The sequence below is a fragment of the Lepus europaeus genome, chromosome 5, assembly GCF_033115175.1.
Source record: "Lepus europaeus isolate LE1 chromosome 5, mLepTim1.pri, whole genome shotgun sequence".
NCBI classification, from domain to species: domain Eukaryota; kingdom Metazoa; phylum Chordata; class Mammalia; order Lagomorpha; family Leporidae; genus Lepus; species Lepus europaeus.
The window spans coordinates 117,849,086-117,870,655 of NC_084831.1; the positions used below are offsets into that span (position 1 = coordinate 117,849,086).

Below are 21,570 nucleotides of genomic sequence, written 5' to 3' on the forward strand. Positions count from 1 at the left end.
TTTTATCAGATGACTGTATCCATTGATAATTGTTACCTAAACTACTGACTTCATTAAATGTTGCAAAGTTTTATGATTCTGTCATATTTCTCCATACTTGTTAGCTGTACATAACTTTTTCTTACCAACTAAGGCTTTTGTGTTATCCTGAAATGCAGCTGTGGGAGAGGATAAATATTTAATTCTTTCTTATTGTCAATTTCCATAGTAATTAATTGGTGTTCTAGTTAATTCCAACAATGATCCAATAAGATAATTTTTTTTTTTTTTAGTATCACATGGGCTTTAAAAACTCAATATGATTTAATCATTAGCATGTATTATCTCTTTAATGCTCAAATTGTCCATTTTTGGCCTTGGCCAGTAGAAATTGCTTTAAGACTGCTCCTGTGTGCCTTTTTTTTTTTTTTAAAGGCAGAGAGAGAGGGCCACCTCCCCTATCGGCTGGGGTTCACTCCCAGAATGCCTGCTGCAGCTGGGGCTGGGCCAGCTGAAACCGAGAGCCAAGAATGCAATCCAGGTCACCCACTTGAGTGGCAGGAGCCCATTCACTTGAGCTTTCACTGCCGCCCCTAACAGTGTGCAGTCGCTGGAAGCTGCAGTCAGAAGCCAGAGCCAGACGTGGAACCCCAGCACTCCAGCATGGGACACCGCTGTCTTAGCCACCAGGCCAACCACCACCCGTCCTGTGCCTTGATTCAGCCCGTTAGTCTGTGATAGCATCCTTGCTTTTGGGTATAACAGGATGTCCCAAGCTCATCTGTGTATTATATTTATATTATTCCCTATCCTGGTTCTAGAATAAATCCCTTCTCCAAGGAGTCCTCGTTCCTTCTAATGAGAAATGGTATTTAAAGATTATGGGCTGGGTGCTGAGTACAGTCATTATTTGTAGGCCCTTTTCATTTATCTTTTTTCTTTTTTTAAAAATATTTTATTTATTTATTTGGCAGGTAGAGTTACAGACAAAGACAGGGAGAGACAAAGAGAAAGGTCTTCTACCTGCTAGTTCACTCCCCAAATGGCCGTATGGCCAGAACCACGCCAATCTGAAGCCAGGAGCCAGGAGCTTCTTCCGGGTCTCCTTCATGATGCAGGGGCCTAAGCACTTGAGCCATCTTCCACTGCTTTCCCAGGCCATAGCAGAGGGCTGGATTGGAAGAGGAGCAGCCAAGACTCGAACTGGTGCCCATATGGAATGCCAGCACTGCAGGTGGAGGCTTATCCTACTGTGCCACGGCTCCAGCCCCCTCATTTATCTTTAATCCTAATTTAGGATTTTCAGGGAGACAAGCACGTTCCTAAGTATTTTTTTAAAGATTTATTTATTTGTTTGAAAGAGTTACACAGAGAGAGGAGAGGCAGAGAGAGAGAGAGAGAGAGGTCTTCCATCAGCTGGTTCACCCTCCAAATGGCCCCAACGGCCAGAGCTGTGCCGATCTGAAGCCAGGAGCTAGGAGCTTCTGGGTCTCCCACGTGGGTGCAGGGGCCTAAGGACTTGAGCCACCTTCTACTGCTTTTCCTGGCCACAGCAGAGAGCTGGATCTGAAGTGGAGCAGCCAGGTCTCGAACCAGTGCCCATATGGGATGCTGATGCTGCAGGCCAGGGTGTTAACCCTCTGTGCCACAGCACCAGCCCCCAAGTTCCTAGGTATTAATGATTTTGTCTCCTTTGTAGCAAATACCCATACATTTATACATTGATGCATTCTTTGGCACAGGATATGTGTAAGACTCAAGCATTCCTGAAATTATGTACTGGAGTAACTGCAAGGAAAATGCTGCCCTACAGGTTGCTTGCTGATCTTTTATTTGCTTTTTTTTTCTCCAAAAACCTGAGGGTTTATATATATGTATATGTATATGTATATGTATGTATATGTATGCATACATATATATATTCTCATTCTGTGTTACTAAGACTTCTAGCTGGAAGTCATTTTCTAAATTTTTGGTTCATTCCAGTTTCTATCTAGAATGGTATGGAATGGTAATTTATAACACTGGTAATCTTCAATGCCTGCATCTTTGCAGGGATTAACCTAGGCCTGATAGTTTGAGCAGATATGGGAAGAAAGGATATAAGGTTTACTGAAGTGCTGATACCTGATTCAACTAATACCAAAATTAATCTTGAAAAAGAATTTTGTTACTACTGATTTGCGTTTTTTGGTTTGTGCTTTATTGTTGTTTGTATGTAATTTCAATTTTCATTAATTTCCCCATGGAGTCTGTTAATTTCTTTTTTATTTGTCATGTTAGGACCTTAGTTCCAAGGGAGAAGGAACTTTTCCTTGTTTAATATGCCTCTGTTATTGCTATTTTCATGTGGGTTTTGTGATTATGGTAATTCTCAGGAAATGAAGATATCTAATGTCCCCAGCCTGTGATGTAGATTATTGGAAAAATAAATAAAAATATTTGTGAAGCCTGAATAAAATTGACAAATGTCATTTTGAGCTCAAGAATCAAAGATAGGGGCTGGTGCCATGGCTTAATAGGTTAATCCTGCACCTGCAGCACCGGCATCCCATATGGGCACCAGTTCTAGTCCCGGCTGCTCCCCTTCCGATCAAGCTCTCTGCTGTGGCCTGGGAAAGCAGTAGATGATGGCCCAAGTCCTTAGGCCCCTGCACCCATGTGGGAGACCAGGAAAAAGCACCTGGCTTCTGGCTTCGGATCAGTATAGCTCTGGCCATTGTGGCTATTTGGGGAGTGAACCAACGGAAGGAAGATCTTTCTCTCTGTCTCTCCCTCTCACTGTCTGTAGCTCTATCTCTCAAATAAATAAATAAAATCTTTAAAAAAAGAAGAAGAGGAATCAAAGATACAGCTCTTGTGTGTTAATTGTCTATATTAAATGTAGACCGAGTATGTGAAAGTGGGTATTTAAAAATGTGTTCTTTTTAAGGTCTATCCTATTAAGCACACTTGTAATTTATGTTAAGAAAGACCTTGTGGTCACATGTGAAGCCACATTTCCGAGAGGAAAGCAGGTGTTATAAGGAGACAGTTATCAGCTTCATGATCGTGTTATGAACACAATTCATAACTGTGGCTCTTCCCCTTTTCTTTCATACTTGCGCATGCCTGCGTGTACTCATCCAGCAGGCTTGGTTTTTATGAAGCCGGGACAGCAGAACCTGTTCACTTCCCCCTCCACCTGCACACACCTGCCTTTTCCACAGCATTGTCTGAGTTTGTTTTCCTGTTTACACTTTAGGCTATTGCAGCAAAGGTTGGCATGGACAGTACCACAGTGAATTACTTTGCCTTATTTGAAGTGATCAATCATTCCTTTGGTAAGTGTCAATGGTTAATATGAAATATTCTTTGGGGGGTATTTTGTACTGATAACTGTCTAGAGAGGATGTCCCACTCGTTTGGACTGCTTCCAGCAGGTAGGCCAGGCAGATCTCACTGAGCCCAGGTCGTAAGGGGTCTGATCACTGTGGTCCGTTTCTCCTCGTGTGTGAGTGCATAGAGGTGATGCCCAGCACTGAACCAGATGTCTTCATGCGAGGTCCAGAATTCACATATTCCCAAAAAGTAGCCTTAAAAAGATAGGGCATACTATTTTAGTTACAAGTGGTTTTAGTGTCCCTTTTACTTTTTGTAAAGATTTTTATGTGAGTGGCTTTTTGTTTCCAGAAGTTAGAGATTTTTGCTTAAAAGCTTTTGTTTTAATGAATATATTTAAATTTCCATGTGAATAGATTTCGTATTTCTAGGAAATTTTATTACATGTTAACAGGAAGTTTCTCTTGTGTTTCATAAAAGCTAGGGATGGTAATCATATTGGTTGCATAGAGATTACAAAGGCGAAGGGGGCCTGAGGATTTGCTACTACTGACATAGATTTCCTAAGGTTTATGGGTCTCCTTCACACACACACACACACACACTCAGCTAAGATCAGAAATGCCACAGATAATATTGGTTGACCAGACCTTCCTCATTCCAGAAATGGAGAGAGCTCGATAGATTTGGGTTGCCTTGTCTCACCAGCTGGAGGGAGAACAACTTTGAATCCCCCACAAAGCAGTCATCTCCCTGCTCTTCCCAACTCTGAACAGCTTACTTACGCAGATGTAAATTATGCTACAAAGGATTGCTGGGGAATCAGGACACTTGGATTCTAATCTTCTCCTTCTCTAAGCTTTAGTTTTACTTTCAAAAACTTGGGAAATAGTAAGTTGGTCTTTTTCCCTGATACAAAGCCAAGTAAACATCAAGAGAGGAAAGCAGGCTTTCCAGAGAAAGGCAACATAGAGATTAAAAGTGGTAGTGTTTTGTGCTGCTTGTGCGCTTACAGGAAAAGGAAGTAATGTTGCTCCGGAGACACTTCCACCTTGATGCATGCCTGGGGCTTTGGGGCCAGGTGGGAGAGCCTCTCACCTATTGGCAGTGCAGCAGTGCAGGAGAGGCTGGCCGCCCCAGAGCTGGGCAAGAAGAGGAGGGGCTTGCTCTACAGACCTTGAGTGGGCGTCAGCTGTAACTTTCCAGATAAGCAGATCAGAGGTTTTCGCTGAATTTGAGTTGGAAGTGCTTGCCGAGTCATCCTGTTAGCTGAGGGATCTGCTGTGTAAGTGGTAGGTTTCAGTCCATTTGCGGCCTGCCTGGCCATAGCCAGACGGGAGGGAGAGATCTCGCTGGTCAGACGGCTGTGTTGTGCTCCCAGGGCAGGGCTCCTTGGTGTGCGGGAGCTGCTGTTCGGTAATGGTGACCTACCTATCACTCGTTCTGCCTCACAGAGTTTTTACTAGGAAAACTGCTTATGCTTGTTTTCCATCTAGCGTTCTTTGTTGTGTCTTGTCTTTAGTACGCAAGCTGGCACCTAATGAGTTTCCTCATAAGCTTTACGTCCAGAACTATACATCAGCTGTGCCAGGCACCTGCCTGACCATTCGCAAGTGGCTTTTCACGACAGAAGAAGAGATCCTCTTAAATGACAACGACCTTGCTGTTACATACTTCTTTCATCAGGTGGGTGAATTGATCTTCCTTGTCAGCCTGTTTTTGGTTTTTTTTTTTTTTTTCTGTTTGTGTGTAGTTGGTAATTTGCCAGTCCATGGTGAATTCTTGGATAAGTCACTTTGTTTCTGGGTCTGAGATAAACTTATAAAATATTCTCTCAGCCGGCGCCACGGCTCAATAGGCTAATCCTCCGCCTGTGGCGCTGGCACACTGGGTTCTAGTCCTGTTCAGGGCGCCGGATTCTGTCCCGGTTGCCCCTCTTCCAGGCCAGCTCTCTGCTATGGCCCGGGAGTGCAGTGGAGGATAGCCCAAGTGCTTGGGCCCTGCACCCCATGGGAGACCAGGAGAAGCACCTGGCTCCTGCCTTTGGATCAGCGCAGTGTGCCGGCCGCAGCGGCCAATGGAGGGTGAACCAATGGCAAAGGAAGACCTTTCTCTCTGTCTCTCTCTCTCACTGTCTACTCTGGCTGTTAAAAAAAAAATATTCTCTCCCATTTCGCAAAAGTTAGATACATTTTAGAAGTAAAGATATACTGAAGTTTAAAAAACATTTATTCTAATTTTTGTGATAGGAAATGACTGTGTACTTGTTTGAAATTTTTCCATCGGTGTTGTGTGTACGTAGTTTAAAGCATCAACTGGTTCACCGTTTATTATGCAAAATAGTAGTTGCCCCACCTTCCCTGGTTTCCCCCATATAAGTTTATCACCTCTTTTTAGCTTTGTTTCCTCTAGTTGTTTGTTATGTTTAATATTTACTTTTGTGTCTCTGTTATACCTTGATTATGTAATTTTTCAGTTTTCCACTACTGAACATGAGGTGCTAGCCCCTGTTCTCCCCCATTCCTGCCACATAACCACACTGCTACACGTCTGCCATCCCCTTAATATAGTCAAATTATAGATATTTGTTTTTATGTCTTGTTTTTCTTTTCTTTTCTTTTCTTCTTTTTTTTTTTTTTTTGTTTTTTGTTTTTTGACAGGCAGAGTTAGACAGTGAGAAAGAGAGAGACAGAGACAGAGAGAAAGATCTTCCTTCCATTGGTTCACCCCCCAAATGGCTGCTACAGCCGGCGCGCTGCGTCGATCTGAAGCCAGGAACCAGGTGCTTCTCCTGGTCTCCCATGCGGGTGCAGGGCCCAAGCACTTAGGCCATCCTCCACTGCACTCTCAGGCCACTGCAGAGAGCTGGACTGGAAGAGGGGCAACTGGGACAGAACCGGCACCCCGACCAGGACTAGAACCCGGGGTGCCAGCGCCGCAGGCGGAGGATTAGCCTATTGAGCTGCGGCGCCAGCCCAAATTATAGATATTTGTAAGACCTGTAGTCAACAGTTCTATTTAATTTATATTGTTACTTTTCACTTGCTTTACATTTTGTTTTTCCTCACCTTTTTTTTTTTTTTTAAAAATTTACTTATTTATTTGAGAAACAGAGGGAAAGAGACAGAGCGTTCCCATCTGCTAGTTCCTTCCTCAGATGCCTGCAGTGGGGCTGGGCAGAACCAAAGTTAGAAGCCAGGAACCCAGTCCAGGCCTCCTGTATGGGAGGCAGGAACTTACTCAGTTGAGCCATCATCACTGCTGGGAATGAAGCCAGGTACTCACGGGGGCCCGAGCATCCTAACCAGCGTCTTCACTGTAAGCTGGGTGGCCACCGCTAAGCTCATAGTTGCTTTTCTTTTCCATTTCCTTAGTTTCCTGTGTACTTATAATTCATTTAGCTCCATTCACTGTACCAGTTGTCTGACTCTCCTCTAAAGACATTCAGACTCATTGGGTATTTCATCAATTCCCACTTTCTGAAGAAACCTTCCATAGAGTCTTCTGGGCTGTCCCAGGCTGAGCTAGTGGCCCTCTGTATTGGTGCACAGTGTCATTCTGGGACTACTGTTCCCCATCACCATCTCCTCTGGGCCATCTGTTCCAGTTTTAAGAGTACGTGTCAGGCGGGCGCCGTGGCTCACTAGGCTAATCCTCCGCCTGCAGTGCCGGCACCCCGGGTTCTAGTCCCCGTTGGGGTGCCAGATTCTGTCCCGGTGGCTCCTCTTCCAGTCCAGCTCTCTGCTATGGCCCAGGAGTGCAGTGGAGGATGGCCCAAGTGCTTGGGCCCTGCACCCGCATGGGAGACCAGGAGAAGCACCTCGCTCCTGGCTTCAGATCGGCGCAACGCGCTGGCTGTAGTGGCCATTTGGGGAGTGAACCAACAGAAGGAAGACCTTTCTCTCTGTCTCTCTCTCTCACGGTCTAACTCTGCCTGTCAAAGAAAAAAAAAAAAAAAAAGAGTATGTGTCTTGGGGCCAGCACTGTAGTGCAGCAAGCTAAGCTGCATGCAGGACTGACATCCCACTGGTTCTAGTCCCAGCTGCTCCTCTTCCCATCCAGCTCCCTGCTATGGCCTGGGAAAGCAGTGGAGGATGGCCCAAGTGCCTGGGCTCCTGTACTTGTGTGGGAGACCTGGAAGCATCTCCTGGCTTCTGGCTCCTGGCTTTGGATTGGCCCAGCTCTGGCCATTGTAGCCATTTGGGGAGTGAACCAGCAGATGGAAGACCTTTCTCTCTGTCTCTCCCTCTCTCTGTCTGTATGTCTACCTTTCAAATAAATAAATAAATCTTTAAAAAAAATTTTTTTTTAATTTTAAAAAATTCTTTTAAAAATCTTTGAAAGGCAGTTACAGAAGGAGAGGAAGAGTGAGGGAGAGATATCTTCTGGGTCTCCCACATGGGTGCAGGAGACCATCTTCCACTACCTTCCCAGGCACATCAGCAGGGAGCTGAATTGGAAGTGGAGTGGCCACTTTTGGAACTAGCTCCCATATGGGATGCCAGTATCACAGGTGATGGCTTTACCCTCTACGCCACATCACTGGCCCCTGTTCATTTTTTAAACAAGCAGTTGTTTCAGGTTTTTAAAGATGTGTTTATTTATTTGAAAGGCAGAGCAATGGAGAAAGGGAGATAGGGAGAGAAAAGTCCTCCATCCACTGGTTCTCTACCCAAATGCTGCAACAGCCAGGACTGGACCAGGCCAAAGCCAGGAGCCAGGAACTCCTTTCGGGTCTTCCATGTGAGTGGCAGGAACCCAAACTGCTAGGCTATCATTTGCTGCCTCCTAGGCACATTAGCAGGAAGCTGGGTTGGATGTAGAGGGCCTGGGACTAGAACTGGCTGTCCCATAAGGTACGTCCGGTGTCCCAAGCAGAGGCTGAACCTGCTGTACCACATTGCCCACCCCTCTACTCCTCAAATAAAGTTCTGTAGTTCTATGTTTTACATACAGTGCCTTAAATTAATTCCCAAATGCTTTATATTTTTGTTAATATTATGAGTAGACTTTTTTTCTTTGTATTGTTGAAGTGACAAAATCATTAACTAGAAATCAGACTGTTTGGTTCAAGTACAAGGTCTGCATTGGATAAATCCTTAGCATAGCTTTGCTGGGATCTGTTTTCTGATCTGCTAAAGGGGAATAATACTGTCTCACAGTTGTTGGGATTTTTTTTTAATGAGTATCAAAATTTAAATTAGGGAGAGCATGTGAAGTTGCTTTTTGAATTGTAAAAGCTATACTAAAAAGATGAATTGAGGCCGGCACTGTGGCTTAGCTGCTGAAGCCGCCCCCTGTGGCACTGGCATCCCATATAGGTACACATTTGAGTCCTGGCCACTCCACTTCCGATCCAGCTCCCGGCTGATGTGCCTGGGAAAGCTGTAGATAATGGCCCAAGCGCTTGAGCCCCTGTATCCACATGGGAGACCTGGAAGAAGCTTTTGGCTCCTGGCTTTGGACCGGCCCAGCGCCAGCCATTGCAGCCATTTGGGAAGTGAACCAGCAGATGGAAGACCTCTCTCTCTGTGTCACCCTCTCTCTATAACTCTGCCTTTCAAGTAAATAAATAAATCTTTTTTAAAAAATGAAGTATTTAGGTATATAGAAAAGCTGTGTCTCTTGTAGCAGCATCTCCTTGGATATCTCCTGTTGCCTTACATGACTTTTAAAACGGATTTGTTGAGGGAATACTGACATGCAGTAAACTCTATTTATCTAAAGCACAAAATTTGATGAGTTTTCTTTTACCATTTTAAATGTACAGTTAAGTATATTCAGTAGTGTAAAACATGTTCTCCCTGTCATACACCGATCTCCAGAGCTTTTTCATCTGGCAAAACCAAAACTCTGTGCCTGTCACACAGCAGCTCCTCATTTCCCGCACTTCTCCACTCTTGACAACCACCATTCTTTTTCCCTCTGTGAATTTCACTACTCTAGATACTATTTTTATTTTTTTAATAATATGCCTGCTTGCTTGCTTGCTTTTTTATTTTTTTAAGATTTATTTGCTTGAAAGGCAGAGTTACAGAGAGCCAGATGCAGAGAGAGAGACAGAAAGAGAGAAGTCTTCCATCCGCTGGTTCACTCCCCAATTGGCTGTAATAGCTAGAGCTGTGCCGATCCGAAGCCAGGAGCCAAGAGCCTCCTCCAGGTCTCCCACATGGGTGCAGGGGCCCAAGGACTTGGGCCTCTTCCACTACTTTCCCCGGGCTATAGCAGAGAGCTGGATCAGAAGTGGAGCAGCCAGGATTCAGCCAGCACCCATATGGGATGCCAGCACTGCAGGTTTCAGCTTTACCCGCTATGCCATGACACCGGGCCCTACTTTAGATACTTAATGTAGGTGGAATCATGCAGTATTTGTCTTTTTTGTGATTGGCCTATTTCGTTTAGTCTAATGCCCTCAAGGTTCATCCATATTGTAGTTGTATCACAAGGTCTCCTTCCTTTTTCAGGCTAGTATTCCTGTGTGTATACAGCACAGTTTGTTTATCCATCAGTCTGTGGGTGGACGCTGGGACTACTTCTACCTCTTAGTTATTGTGAATAATGCTCCACGGACAGAAGAGTGCAGATAATCTCTTTGAGAGCTTTTTTTCAATAAGTGGGATTACTGAGTCATGTGGTGATTTTATTTTCAATTTTTTGAGGAACCACTATTCTGTTTCCCCACAGTGACTGCACCATTTCACGTCACCACCAACAGTGTACAAAGCTCAAGTGAGTTTTCCCTAAGTAGGTAAATGATTGTGTCTTTGGAGAATAATATTAAATTTTCTCTTAATTTAGTTAGATTTTTTTTGGTATCCTGTATCTTGAGGATGGGATCATCATTGATTTTAAGATGCATCAGTTACAAGATGTCCCAATATTTTATCTCTTGCTGGGAAAGAAAAAAAGGCTGCCAATTAAACTGATGTATCATTGAATGTAAGATGCATCCCATGTTCAGAGATGCTAAAATGTGAAATAATGTGTACCTTAGAGTTGGTGAAATATAGCTATTAGGTGATAATGAGCCTTGACCTTAAGAAAATGAATAAGGTAGAAACTCGTGGTAGTTTATTTTTTATTTAAATTTGGTGCAGCCTGGCTGACTGTATACACAGTTAAGCTGTTCTTTCCTGAAAACTCATTAAGATGACTGACAGAATTGTAAGAGCCGTGCACTTGAAAGAACAAAGAGAACAGGGGAGGACATCACAGTAGATGACAATTCAGTTTTTAGAAGATGAATGAGTTGAGAGGAATTTTGGTACTTGGCTATTGTGGAGAAAAGTTGGTAGCGCGAGATGGGCATTTGGCACAGGCTTGGGACACCTGCGTCCCATATCAGAGTGCCAGTTCCAGCCCTGCTGCTCCGCTTCCAATCCCGCTTCCTGCGAATCACACCCTGAGAAGCAGCTTCTGCCACCCACATGAGAGAACAGATGGAGTCCTAGGCTTCTGCCTTAGCCCTGGCCCAGCCCTGCCTTTTGGCGGTATTTAGGGAGATGAAAAGATACAAACACTCAAATAAATAAGTAAATAAAACGTCTTAAAAAATAAAGTATCAGTAGCCTTTTAAAAAAAACCCAAAACATGAAGCAGAAAACAAAAATTATACAAGAAAGAAGTCCTAATACAATACATGGCTTAGTTGTTAAGAATGTTTATGTATTTATCATAATAATTACTTGGAGCTGGCACTGTGGCATAGTAGGTTGGGCCTCCGCCTGTGGCTTCAGTATCCCATATGAGCACTGGTTTGAGTCCCAGCTAATCCACTTCTGATCCACCTCTCTGTTGGCCTGGGAAAGCAGTAGAAGATGGCCCAAGTCCATGGGCCCCTGCACCCATGTGGGAGACCCAGAGGAAGCTCCTGGCTCCTGGCTTCAGATCGACCCAGCTCCAGACATTGTGGCCATTTGGGGAGTGAACCAGCAGATGGAAGATCTCTCTCTGTAACTTTGCCTCTCAAATAAATAAATAAATCTTTTTTTAAAAAAAATAATTGCTGAGAGTTGGTTTAATATTTTTATTGATAGATTGTGGGAGAAAGAGGAAGTCAGAGTGGTACAAGGCAGCTTAGCAGGATTTTTTTTAACACAGCAAATCAACAGTGATAAGTCAGGATTTATCAGTATAAGCATGACATTTAGAATTACAGAAGGAATATCTTTAAAAACTGGAGTGCTTTGAAGCAGTAGCCTTTGTGGAATAAAGCTCTGGGATCAAGAGACTTTTTTTTATTAGGAGCCTTTTTTTTTTTTTTTTTTTTTTTTGTTAAAGCAACAGTTTGCACATTAGGAGCCTTTTAGTACTGTTTGTTTTTTAAATGAGCACATCTGCTTTAATAAACAATTTTAATTAAGAAAAAAAGACTTCTAGCATAATGATATTTTATCAAGCCATGTAATCTTAATGGGAAATGAAACAGCAGGAATGGGCATTTGGCCTAGAAGGTAACATTCCTGTGTCCCTCATCAGAGTGCCTAGATTTGATTTGTGGCTCTGGCTGCTGGCCCCAGCTTCCTGTTAATACGGGCCCCGGTAGGCAGTGGTGATGGCTGAAGTCAGTGGGTACATGAGAGACCTGGATTACATTCCCAAGCTCTGGCCCCAGCTGTTCCAAGCATTTAGGGAGTGAACCAGTCGGTAGAAACACCAGCTCTCTCTCCCCACCCCCAGTAGATTTTTTTCCATTTAAAAGAAGAGTACATTGTTACTGTTGCACATGAAAAAGAATTCATTGAGAGTTGCTGGAGTATGGGGCTATTGCTGAGGTGCAGGAGGTTAAGCCACTACCTGCAATGCCGGTATCCCTTATGAGCGCCAGGTGTAGTCCTGGCTGCTCTGCATCGATCCAGCTCCCCGATAATGCACCTGGGAAGGCTGCAGAGGATGGCCAAGTGCCCGGACCCCTGCACCCATGTGGGAGACTCAGATGGAGTTCTCGGTACCTAAGTTTGGCCTGACTGCCCCAGCCTTTGTGGCCATTTGGGGAATGAGCCAGTGGATGGAAGGTCGGTCTCTCTCTCCCTCTCTCTCTCTGTAAATCTGCTTTTGGAATGAATGAATGAATAAATAAATAAATAAATAAATCTTTAAAAAAAGAGTGTTACTAGATAATCCCTGTAACCCACCTCTCTCCTGGGAAAATGTCCATCAGATATTCAAGTATGTTATGACTCAGACCCAGTTCTGGGTGAGCAAAACACAAACATGCTATTTTTATTTGGTCATCAGAAAAAGAATTGTAAAACCCTTTTCCCAAGCCACCTAACAGTTTCAAGTTGCATGGGAAACTGCAGAGAGCGGTGTTTGTTTACCTCCCCCGCTGTACCTCTCCCCTGGCTGTTCGGGGGCTGGTTTAAAGTTGGCCTGGAGCAGCTCAGTGTACTGGTGATAAATAGCCGGGTGTTGGCGTTCCTCTTCGGCACGTGGCACAGCAGTTCTCCGTGAACACAACCTGCCGTGCCGAAGTGAGCTTCCGCCCTGTGAACTGTTCTCAGGTGGCCCCTGGCAGGACAGGGATGTCCTGATGTGATTCGTGGAAGAATGTAGCAATTGAATGATACCACCGACGGTGTGCGCTTTACACAACTCCTAACATTAGCTCCTTTTATTGCCCATCTACGAGATGAGAATTTTTCCTGTTTTTCAGAGTAGGGAGAAGGCTTCAGTCACTTACTCCGGTGCATCGTGGTAGGTGACAGAGGTGGAAGTGGAACTGTCTCTTTACTTCAATCCCGAACACATTCTGTTAGCCAGCTAGTTTCCCTTAAAAGACGATGGGACAAAGAAGGAGGCACCTTTCTCTGAGGGGAGGAGAGAACTTCCACTTTGATTATGACCTTGTCTAAATAAGGTAGGAGTTTGTGAACTGAAGAGGCTTCCATAGCCTTGGCAGCTCATGACAAGAGCCTCGGGTGATCATTGACATCATAAATAAGAGTGTCAATTGTTAAATCAACAACGGGAGTCACTGTACGCTTGCTCTCCATGTAGGATCTCTGTCTTTACTGTGTTGTACTATATGAATTAATGGTAAAACTAGTATTCAAACAGTACTTTATACTTTGTGTATCTGTGTGGGTACAAACTGTTGAAATCTTTATTTAGTATATAATAAGTTGGTCTTCTGTATATAAAGATAATTAAAAATTAATCTTATTAAAGAATGGAATGGGAGAGGGAATAGGAGATGGGATGGTTTGTGGGTGGGAGGATAGTTATGAGGGGAAAAACCGCTATAATCCAAAAGTTGTACTTGTGAAATTTATATTTATTAAATAAAAGTTTTCTAAAAAAAAAAAAATGACGATGGGAAATTGAGACCAGCTTTTGGCATTGTAGTTAAGCTGTTGTTTGGGATGCCTGCATCGCATATTGAGGTGCCTGGATTTGACTTAGGCTCTGCCCCCAATACCAGCTTCTTGGTAATGCCCACCCTGGAAGGTAGCAGATGATGGCTCAAGTACTTGTCCCTGACACCGTGTGGGACCCAGACTGAGTTCCTGGCTCCTGGCTTTGAGCTGGTCCAGACCTCACTATTGTGGACATTTAGGGGATGAACCAGTCAGAAGATGGGAGATCTCTGCCTCTTTCTGTCTCTGCTCTTCAAAGAAATAAAATATTTTTTTAAAAAAGACCAAGGGAAGTTATTTCTAACTTAAAGTACCACAGCATCATTGATCTCCTAGCTTCATTCTCTCTTCAGCTTAGTTTATTTGGCATTCAGACACAAAACTATCTTTATTTATGAAAACAACTTTTATTGCTTATTTTAGCTCCTTACTATGTTACTTTAAATTCCTGTGCTTGCTTTTTAGAATTCTTCATGATCTGTTCTTTCCCACCTATCCAGCACTGTCTTTCTTTTTTCAGTTATTTATTTGAAAGGCAGAGTCACACACACACACACACACGCACACACAGGAATGGATTAGGGGAGGGGATCAAAATCTTCCATCCTCTGGTTAACTCCCCAAATGTCCCAACAGCTGGGGCTGGGCCAGGCCAAAGTCAGAAGCCAGGAACCCCATCCAGGTCTCCCACACAGGTGGCAGAAACCCAGGTACTTGGGCCATCAGCCACTGCCTCGCAGGTGCATTAGCAGGGGGCTGGATTGGAAGCAGTGGGGGGACCAATGTCCCAAGCAGCACCTTAACCCACTATGCCACAGCACTTGCCACCCTCCTCCATTCCTATTTCCTGACTTCAGCTTGCTGTTCTCTTACTCAGCCTGTCCTCGGGTTCACCTAACGCTTCCCTGACACCCATAATTAGCAGGGACCCTGTTCTGACAGCATATATCGCTTACTGTGTACACCCTACATCGTGCTACTTCACTGTTACCTTTAAGACAATAGTAAATGCTGTCTCTCAGTGCTCTTTAATTGTTCGCACATGTATAAATTAACCAGCATTCAAGTCTCTGAACACGAGACCAGAACCCTCACATACCTAGAACAGTCCTTGAGAACAGGTCAGGCACTCATCACCCCAGGAAATACACTTGTGTTGCAGAGTTCACTGCTGCTGCTGCTGGTCCGAGTGGGCGGAGTGTTTCTGAAAATGCACCTGTATTTATTTTGTCAAGAATGTGCTTGACAATAATTTTTACATTCCCTTCTTCTTGTTCTCTGTATTGGTGACAGGCTGTCGATGATGTGAAGAAAGGTTACATCAAAGCAGAGGAAAAGTCCTACCAGTTACAGAAGCTATATGAACAAAGGAAAATGGTCATGGTAAGTTTCTGTCCCCAAAACCTACCTTTAGCGAATGCCCACTTTTACCGCCTAAGCCTGTTGTTCAGGCATCTTTGGAAGGTATTTCACCCTGGTCCGTGGCTTACTAATAAAATAGGAGGAGCTGTAGACCTTGATACAGAAGCCCCGGAGCTCCCCCATTTGATATAGAGAGTTCGTGGACTAGTATACGGAGGTGTGTAATTTTACCACTAACAGAACAGTTTTCTTTATAAAGAAGTGCTAAAATAAAAGGCATGCAAAACATTACATTATAATGAAGATATGACTATGTACGAGCTGGTATTTGACTTTAGAAACTAAATGGTTGCTGTAGAATTGTTGTGATTTAATAACAGCAAAAGCATTTGTATTTACAACTGCAGGTTCTGAAGTTGCTTCAACAGTTATGCTCAGCAGTTCTCGTGGGTAATAGGGTATCGAAGCCTGTGCTGCTGATAGCCAATACCCTCATGAGGTCATTTAAACCCATATTTAAACTCATTTGAAGTAAATAAAATGTGAGTTCTTCAGTTATACCAGCCATATTTCAAGTACTAAGCCACACACGTGGCTGGTGGCTGCCGTGTTGGACAGCACAGGTATAGAGTGTCATCTTCATCCCAGGAAGTTATGTTGCCTGCAGCTGCCTAGAGCATCCCTTGAATGTGTTAAAACTAATCATCAGGTGCCAGCACTGGCTCAGTGGTTTAAGCCACCACTTGTGACACTGGCGTCCTATGTTAGAGTGCCTGTTTAGGTCCCAGCTACTCTGCTTCTGATCGAGCTTCCTGCTAGTTCACCTGGGAAGGCAGAGTAAGATGACCTGAATTCTTGGATCTCTGCTACCCATGTGGGAGATCAGGATGAAGTTCCTGACTCCTGACATAGCCTGGTCCAGACCTTGCTGTTGCAGCCATTAGGAGTGAACCAGCATACAGTAAATCTCTCTCTCTCTCTCTCTCTCTCTCGCTCCCTCGCTCTCTGTCACTCTGCCTTTCAAATAAAAACAAAAGTTTAAAAAATAAAGTTAGGGGCTGGCGTTGTAGTATAGCTGGTTAAGGCACCACCTACAACACTGGCATCCCATGTGAGCACCAGTTGAGTCCTGGTTGCTCTACTTCCAGTCCAGCTTCTTGCAAATGCACTTGGGAAAGCAGCAGAAGATGGTCCAAGTGCTTGGGCCCCTGCACCCACTTGGGAGACCTGGATGCAGCTCCTGGCTCCTGGCTTCTGCCTGGCCCAGCCCCGGCCATTGTAGCCATTTGTGGAGGTTGGGAAATCAATCTCTCTCCTTCTCTCTCTCCCTCTCTCTCTCTCTCTGTAACTCTGCCTTTCAAATTAATAAAATCTTTAAAATAAAAAACTAGTTTTCAATGGAAGTTGCCAAAAATAAAATTAGTAAAGATCACTGTAAAAACTCATTTGTGGGGGCCGGTGCTGTGGCGTAATGGGGTAAGCTGCCACCTGCAGTGCTGGCATCCCATATGAGCACTGGTTGAAGTCCCAGCTGCTGTATTCCAATCCAGCTTTGTGCTAATGGCCTGGGAAAGCAGTGGAAGATGGTCCAAGTGCTTGGGCCCTTGTACCCATGTGGAAGACCCAAATGAAGCTCCTGGCTCCTGGCTTCAGTCTGGGCCAGCCCTGGCCATTGGCAGCCATTTGGGGAGTGAGCCAGAGGTGGGAAGACTTCTCTTTCTGCCTCTGCCTCTCCCTCTTTATAACTCTGCCTTTCAAATAAATAGATAAACTTAAAAAAAAAAGAAAGAAAAATTTTCATTAGTAAAATGTCATTTTGAAATTTCCCTCTTAGTAGATTCACATGTAATTGAAATTTTGCAATTATAATTTTTCATGATTTCATACAAGATGATAATTGCATTGGTAAGGATTCTGATAGCTCACTTGAATTATTTTGTCCCTTCCATGTACTTTTTAATGGGAAAATGTTTTTCTATTTCAATTAATTGAATTGGGATAAAAATGTAAGCAAGTCAACTATTGAACTTATCGTGGGATCTTACATTCAGCTAGGATAGTTATTTTATTACTTACGTGATTAAAAATATGGTAATAAATCTCTTTGCCTTGGAAAATTGCCAAAGATCAGGGGTCCATCTCACCAATGTGCTGCACACCAGCAGGCTAAAATAGAAAATGCAAAAATTCATTAAGTACAGCTAAGTCTTTTCAGAATTTTGGCTAAGGGAATTTTACTGCACGTGATATAGAATTTTCAAATGTGGCTTACCTGTGCTATAAGATAATGGCATTTTCTTCTAAGTAAGTTGGTGGAAAATGGAATTAAAAGAAGTTTAGGAGACCAGCATTGTGGCTCATCAGGTTAAGCTGCCACTTGTCCAAGATCCCATACCAGAGCATTGGTTCTAGCCCTGGCTGTTCCACTTCCAGTCAGCTCCCTGGGAGCTGTACCTGGGAAAGTAGCAGAAGGTGACCCAAGTGCTTGGGGCTCTGCACCCACATTGGAGATCCAGATAAAGCTCTTGGCTGCTGGTTTTGGCCTGTCCTGCCCTGACTGTTATGGCCATTTAGAGAGTGAACCAGTGGATGGGAGTGCTTTTTCCCTGTCTCTCCCTCTCTCTATGTATGTTTCTGTTCCTTTCAAATAAAATGAATAAATCTTAAAAAAAAAAAAAAAAAAAGCAGGGGGCAGGCCTGGCATTATGGCGTTATTGCTTACAACACTGGCATTCCATATTAGAACACCAATTTGAATCCCAGCTGCTCTGCTTCCAGTCCCACTAGCACACCTGGAAAAGTAGCAGAAGATGATTCAAATACTTGGGCCCCTGCCACATAAATGGGAGAGGCAGATGGAGTTCCAGGCTGCTGCTGTGGCATGGCCTAGCCCTGGCTGCTGCGACCATTTGGGGAGTGAGCCAGTAGACAGCAGATCTTTTAATCTACCCCTCTCTCTCTCTCTCTCTCTCTCTCTCTCTCTCTCTCTCTCTTTGTCACTTTACTTTTCCAATAAATTAAATCTTTAAAAAAGAAAGAAAGGTTTATGTTGGTGCTAAGAATTTTGAAATCCATGCACCAGCAGGATCTTCACAAAGTTCATGAAAATGCATATTACAAAAAAACTATGCATGAGTTTCAGGGTTTTTCTGCATCAAAATAAACATCCTTTAAATATGTTAAAGTTCTTATTTATTTGAAAGGCCGAGAGGGACAAGAACAGAGACAGACAGAACAGCTGGTTCTTTTCCCAAATGCCCACAACAGCCAGGGCTGGGCCAGGCCAAAGCCAGAAGCCAAGAACTCAGTGTGGGTTGGACTACGTCCTTAGGTGACAGGGACTCAGATACGTGAGCCGTCACTGCTGCCTGTCATGGTAAGCCTTGGCAGGATGCTGGAATCAGCAGCGGAGCCAGGACGTGAACCCAGGTGCTGTGATATGGGATGCAGGTGTCAGGTGGTGTCTTAACCACTGTACCAAAAACCTGCCTCAAGCTTATCTTTTAATTCCATTTGTTTACAAATTCTTTGAAGTACACCCATATATTAATGCATGATTCTGATCAGTATATTTGCACCCTTTTGGTGAAAAAGGCCAATTACTAAAGGGCCATCCACCTCTGTTGTAGTGCTTTGCCTTTGTCAAAGTCATAGTCTTTCTGTTCATGAGAATATAACAGAAGTCACAGTAATTTCAGAAGGGCTTCTGGTAATACCATTGTGGAATACGCATTGTTCCTTTGCATGTGGAGTGCTCCAGTTTCAGTTACATCTGAATGTACTGAGAGCGAGCACCAGATGCGTACCAGGCACGGTGCAGGTGCTAGAAAAATCGTTTGGGGTTGTTATGTGGGAAAATACAGAAAATTTGAATTGAATAAGCACAGAAGTTTACTATAAAATCACTTTTACAGTCATGTTTATATCTCTTTTTTTAAAAAGTAGTTTATTTACTTGAGAAGCAGAGTTCCGGACAGAGAGGGAGAGACAGATAGAAAAGTCTTCCATCCACTGGTTTACTCCCCAAATAGCTGCAACAGCTGGAGCTGGGCTGATCTGAAGCCAGGTGCCAGATACTTCTTCTGGGTCTCCCACGTGGGTGCAGGGGCCCAAGCACTTGGGTCACCCTCCACTGCTTTCCCAGACCATAACAGAGAGCTGGATCAGAAGAGAAGCAGCCGGGACATGAACCGGTGCCCACATGGGATGTTGGCACTTCAGACGGAGGCTTAGCCTACTACGCCACAGTGCTGGCTCCTCAAATTTATATCTTACAGTCACCCAGTTAAGACCTCCAGTGCAGTTATTCACAGATGTGTTTTCCTGTGGGTTATTGACTAGAAACTATGCTTAAGCAGTGGAAAAGCTGGTGCCAACGTGTGAGTGTATACTGGCCACACAATGCTGCAGTTAGGTTTCGAGGACAATCCCAGCAAAGTCTGAAGTTTATTCAGGTAGAACATGCGGTCAGGTATCAATGTGGAAAGACATTAGCACAGCCAGCACTGGGTCACGGTCAGTATATTGGAACTTGCAACTCAGATGGGCCCTGATGCCAGCAGTGGGCTGGCGGCCTACAGCGAGGCTGAGTCACTCAAGTTCATTGCCAGAGTACCGTGAGACACTGAGCAGTTCAACAACTTCTCGGTTACAGTTTCCTTCCTGTAAAGTAGGGGTGTCCAGATTGCAGCTGCTGAGGAGGATCTTGACAAAATACTCCAGGGGCCTTGGTAGTTGAATCAGCTTTGTGTAAGTCGCCTCGTCCTCCCACTGTGAGTGTATTCACAGGGGCAGCTTGCAGTCTTGCAATGCTTATGATCCCCACTGTGGTCACAAACATTTTTGTTTCCTACTTATTTACTAAGTTAGACAGATAAGTAAAGTGTCTGTATTAGTTCTTCTCAACATATTTTGTCATGGTTTCACACAAGGTGCTATTTCTCAAAGTGTGGCTTCCGGCTCACTTATATGGGATTCACTGTTTTTGGCTTTTTGGATTATTTTAAATTAATTAATTTATTTGAAAGGCAGAGTTGCAGAGAGACAGAGGCAGAGAGAGAGAAAGAGATCTTCCTTCTGCTGGTTCACTTCCCAAATGGCTGCAACGGCCAGAGCTGGGCCAATCCGAAGCCAGGAGCCTGGAGCTTTTCCAGGTCTTCCATGTGAGTGCAGGGGCCCAAGCACTTGGGCCATCTTCCACTGCTTTCTCAAGCCATAGCAGAGAGCTGGATTGGAAGTGGAGCATCTGGGACCCAAACTGGTGCCCGTATGGGATGCCAGCACTGCAGGCGGCGGCTTTACCCACTACGCCAGCCCGGGATTCATTGTGAAGCTGCTTACCCCATGAGGTGTTGACCGAGCTGGCGTCTTGGGGAGTGTGAGCTACAACCTAGGGGTCTTTGTTTTCACAAAGCACTCTGGTGGTGGTTCAGAGTCACCACACTTGGGTTGAAGGGCGCTGGCTTCCCAGGTTCCTCTCCAGCCCTTGTTTCTGTTGCAGACCTGGTTTGACCCGTGGTTGTTTGGGAGAACAGCAGTCCTCAGGGTGGACCTTGACCTGTTCACCCAGAGTGTTCTGCTCTGTTAGGTTCTCAGTCCCTGCGTTAATAACCCTCCCATTTCTGTATTCTCCTGACTTGCTGCATACTAAACATCTATAAAATGTCCCCTACCATCCCTTTCCTCTCTGGCTTAAAGGAGCCACCATCTAAGTGGTACGTGAATCAAGGAAGATAACTCCAGATACGCATTTAACCACTCAGAGCTTCATGTGAGGAGAATGAGCAGGGTAACCTGTTTTAGATGTATTAGCATAAATATGTTTGAAAGTAACAGGTCCTCTTTATTTTTATTTTATTTTTTTATTTTATTTTTTATTTTTGACAGGCAGAGTGGACAATGAGAGAGAGAGAGACAGAGAGAAAGGTCTTCCTTTGCCGTTGGTTCACCCTCCAATGGCCGCCGTGGCCAGTGCGCTGTGGCCGGCGCATCTCGCTGATCCGAAGCCAGGAGCCAGGTGCTTCTCCTGGTCTCCCATGGGGTACAGGGCCCAAGCACTTGGGCCATCCTCCACTCTACTCCCGGGCCATAGCAGAGAGCTGGCCATAGGTCCTCTTTCTTTAGAAAATTTTGGATTTATGTAAAATTGCCAATATTTCTTACAAACCCCAGGGATGTAATACTTCCCAACCTGAGAATTTCTGAAAACCTTAAGTCTCCCAGTGAGACTTGATGGCTCCGGGCTTCCCGTGGGTTGTTTGTAGAATTTCCGCCTTTAAGGAGTTCCCTGGAGGTCTTTCGCTTTCAAGAACTACCTTCTGGAATATGAAGAGATAAGCCAGCTTTGGTTCAGAGGGGAGAGAGGAGCGGGGCCTGATCTAAATACCCTCTGTGATTCCTGTCTCCTCCTCCAACAACCCTGCGAGAATTGTCCCCACTTCACAAAGGAGCGGTGGAGTCTGGGAGGTGGAGATCTGTCCCCAAGGTCACACGGCTTGTCCGAGTGGAGCCAGGCCCTGGGAGTGGGATCTGCACCTCTGTGAGGCTCCGC

At 44.5% G+C, this 21,570-nt stretch overlaps 1 protein-coding gene across 1 annotated transcript in view; it reads left to right on the plus strand.

Annotated features, from left to right (window-relative positions):
* The window catches only part of SNX27 (sorting nexin 27), an 85,310-nt gene that overhangs the window by 55,488 nt on the left and 8,252 nt on the right, over positions 1 to 21,570 (plus strand). The window contains exons 6-8 of the mRNA XM_062192264.1: positions 3,224 to 3,302; positions 4,823 to 4,986; positions 14,952 to 15,041. Coding sequence (XP_062048248.1) covers positions 3,224 to 3,302; positions 4,823 to 4,986; positions 14,952 to 15,041 — 333 coding nt within the window. The remainder of the gene's footprint in view (positions 1 to 3,223; positions 3,303 to 4,822; positions 4,987 to 14,951; positions 15,042 to 21,570) is intronic.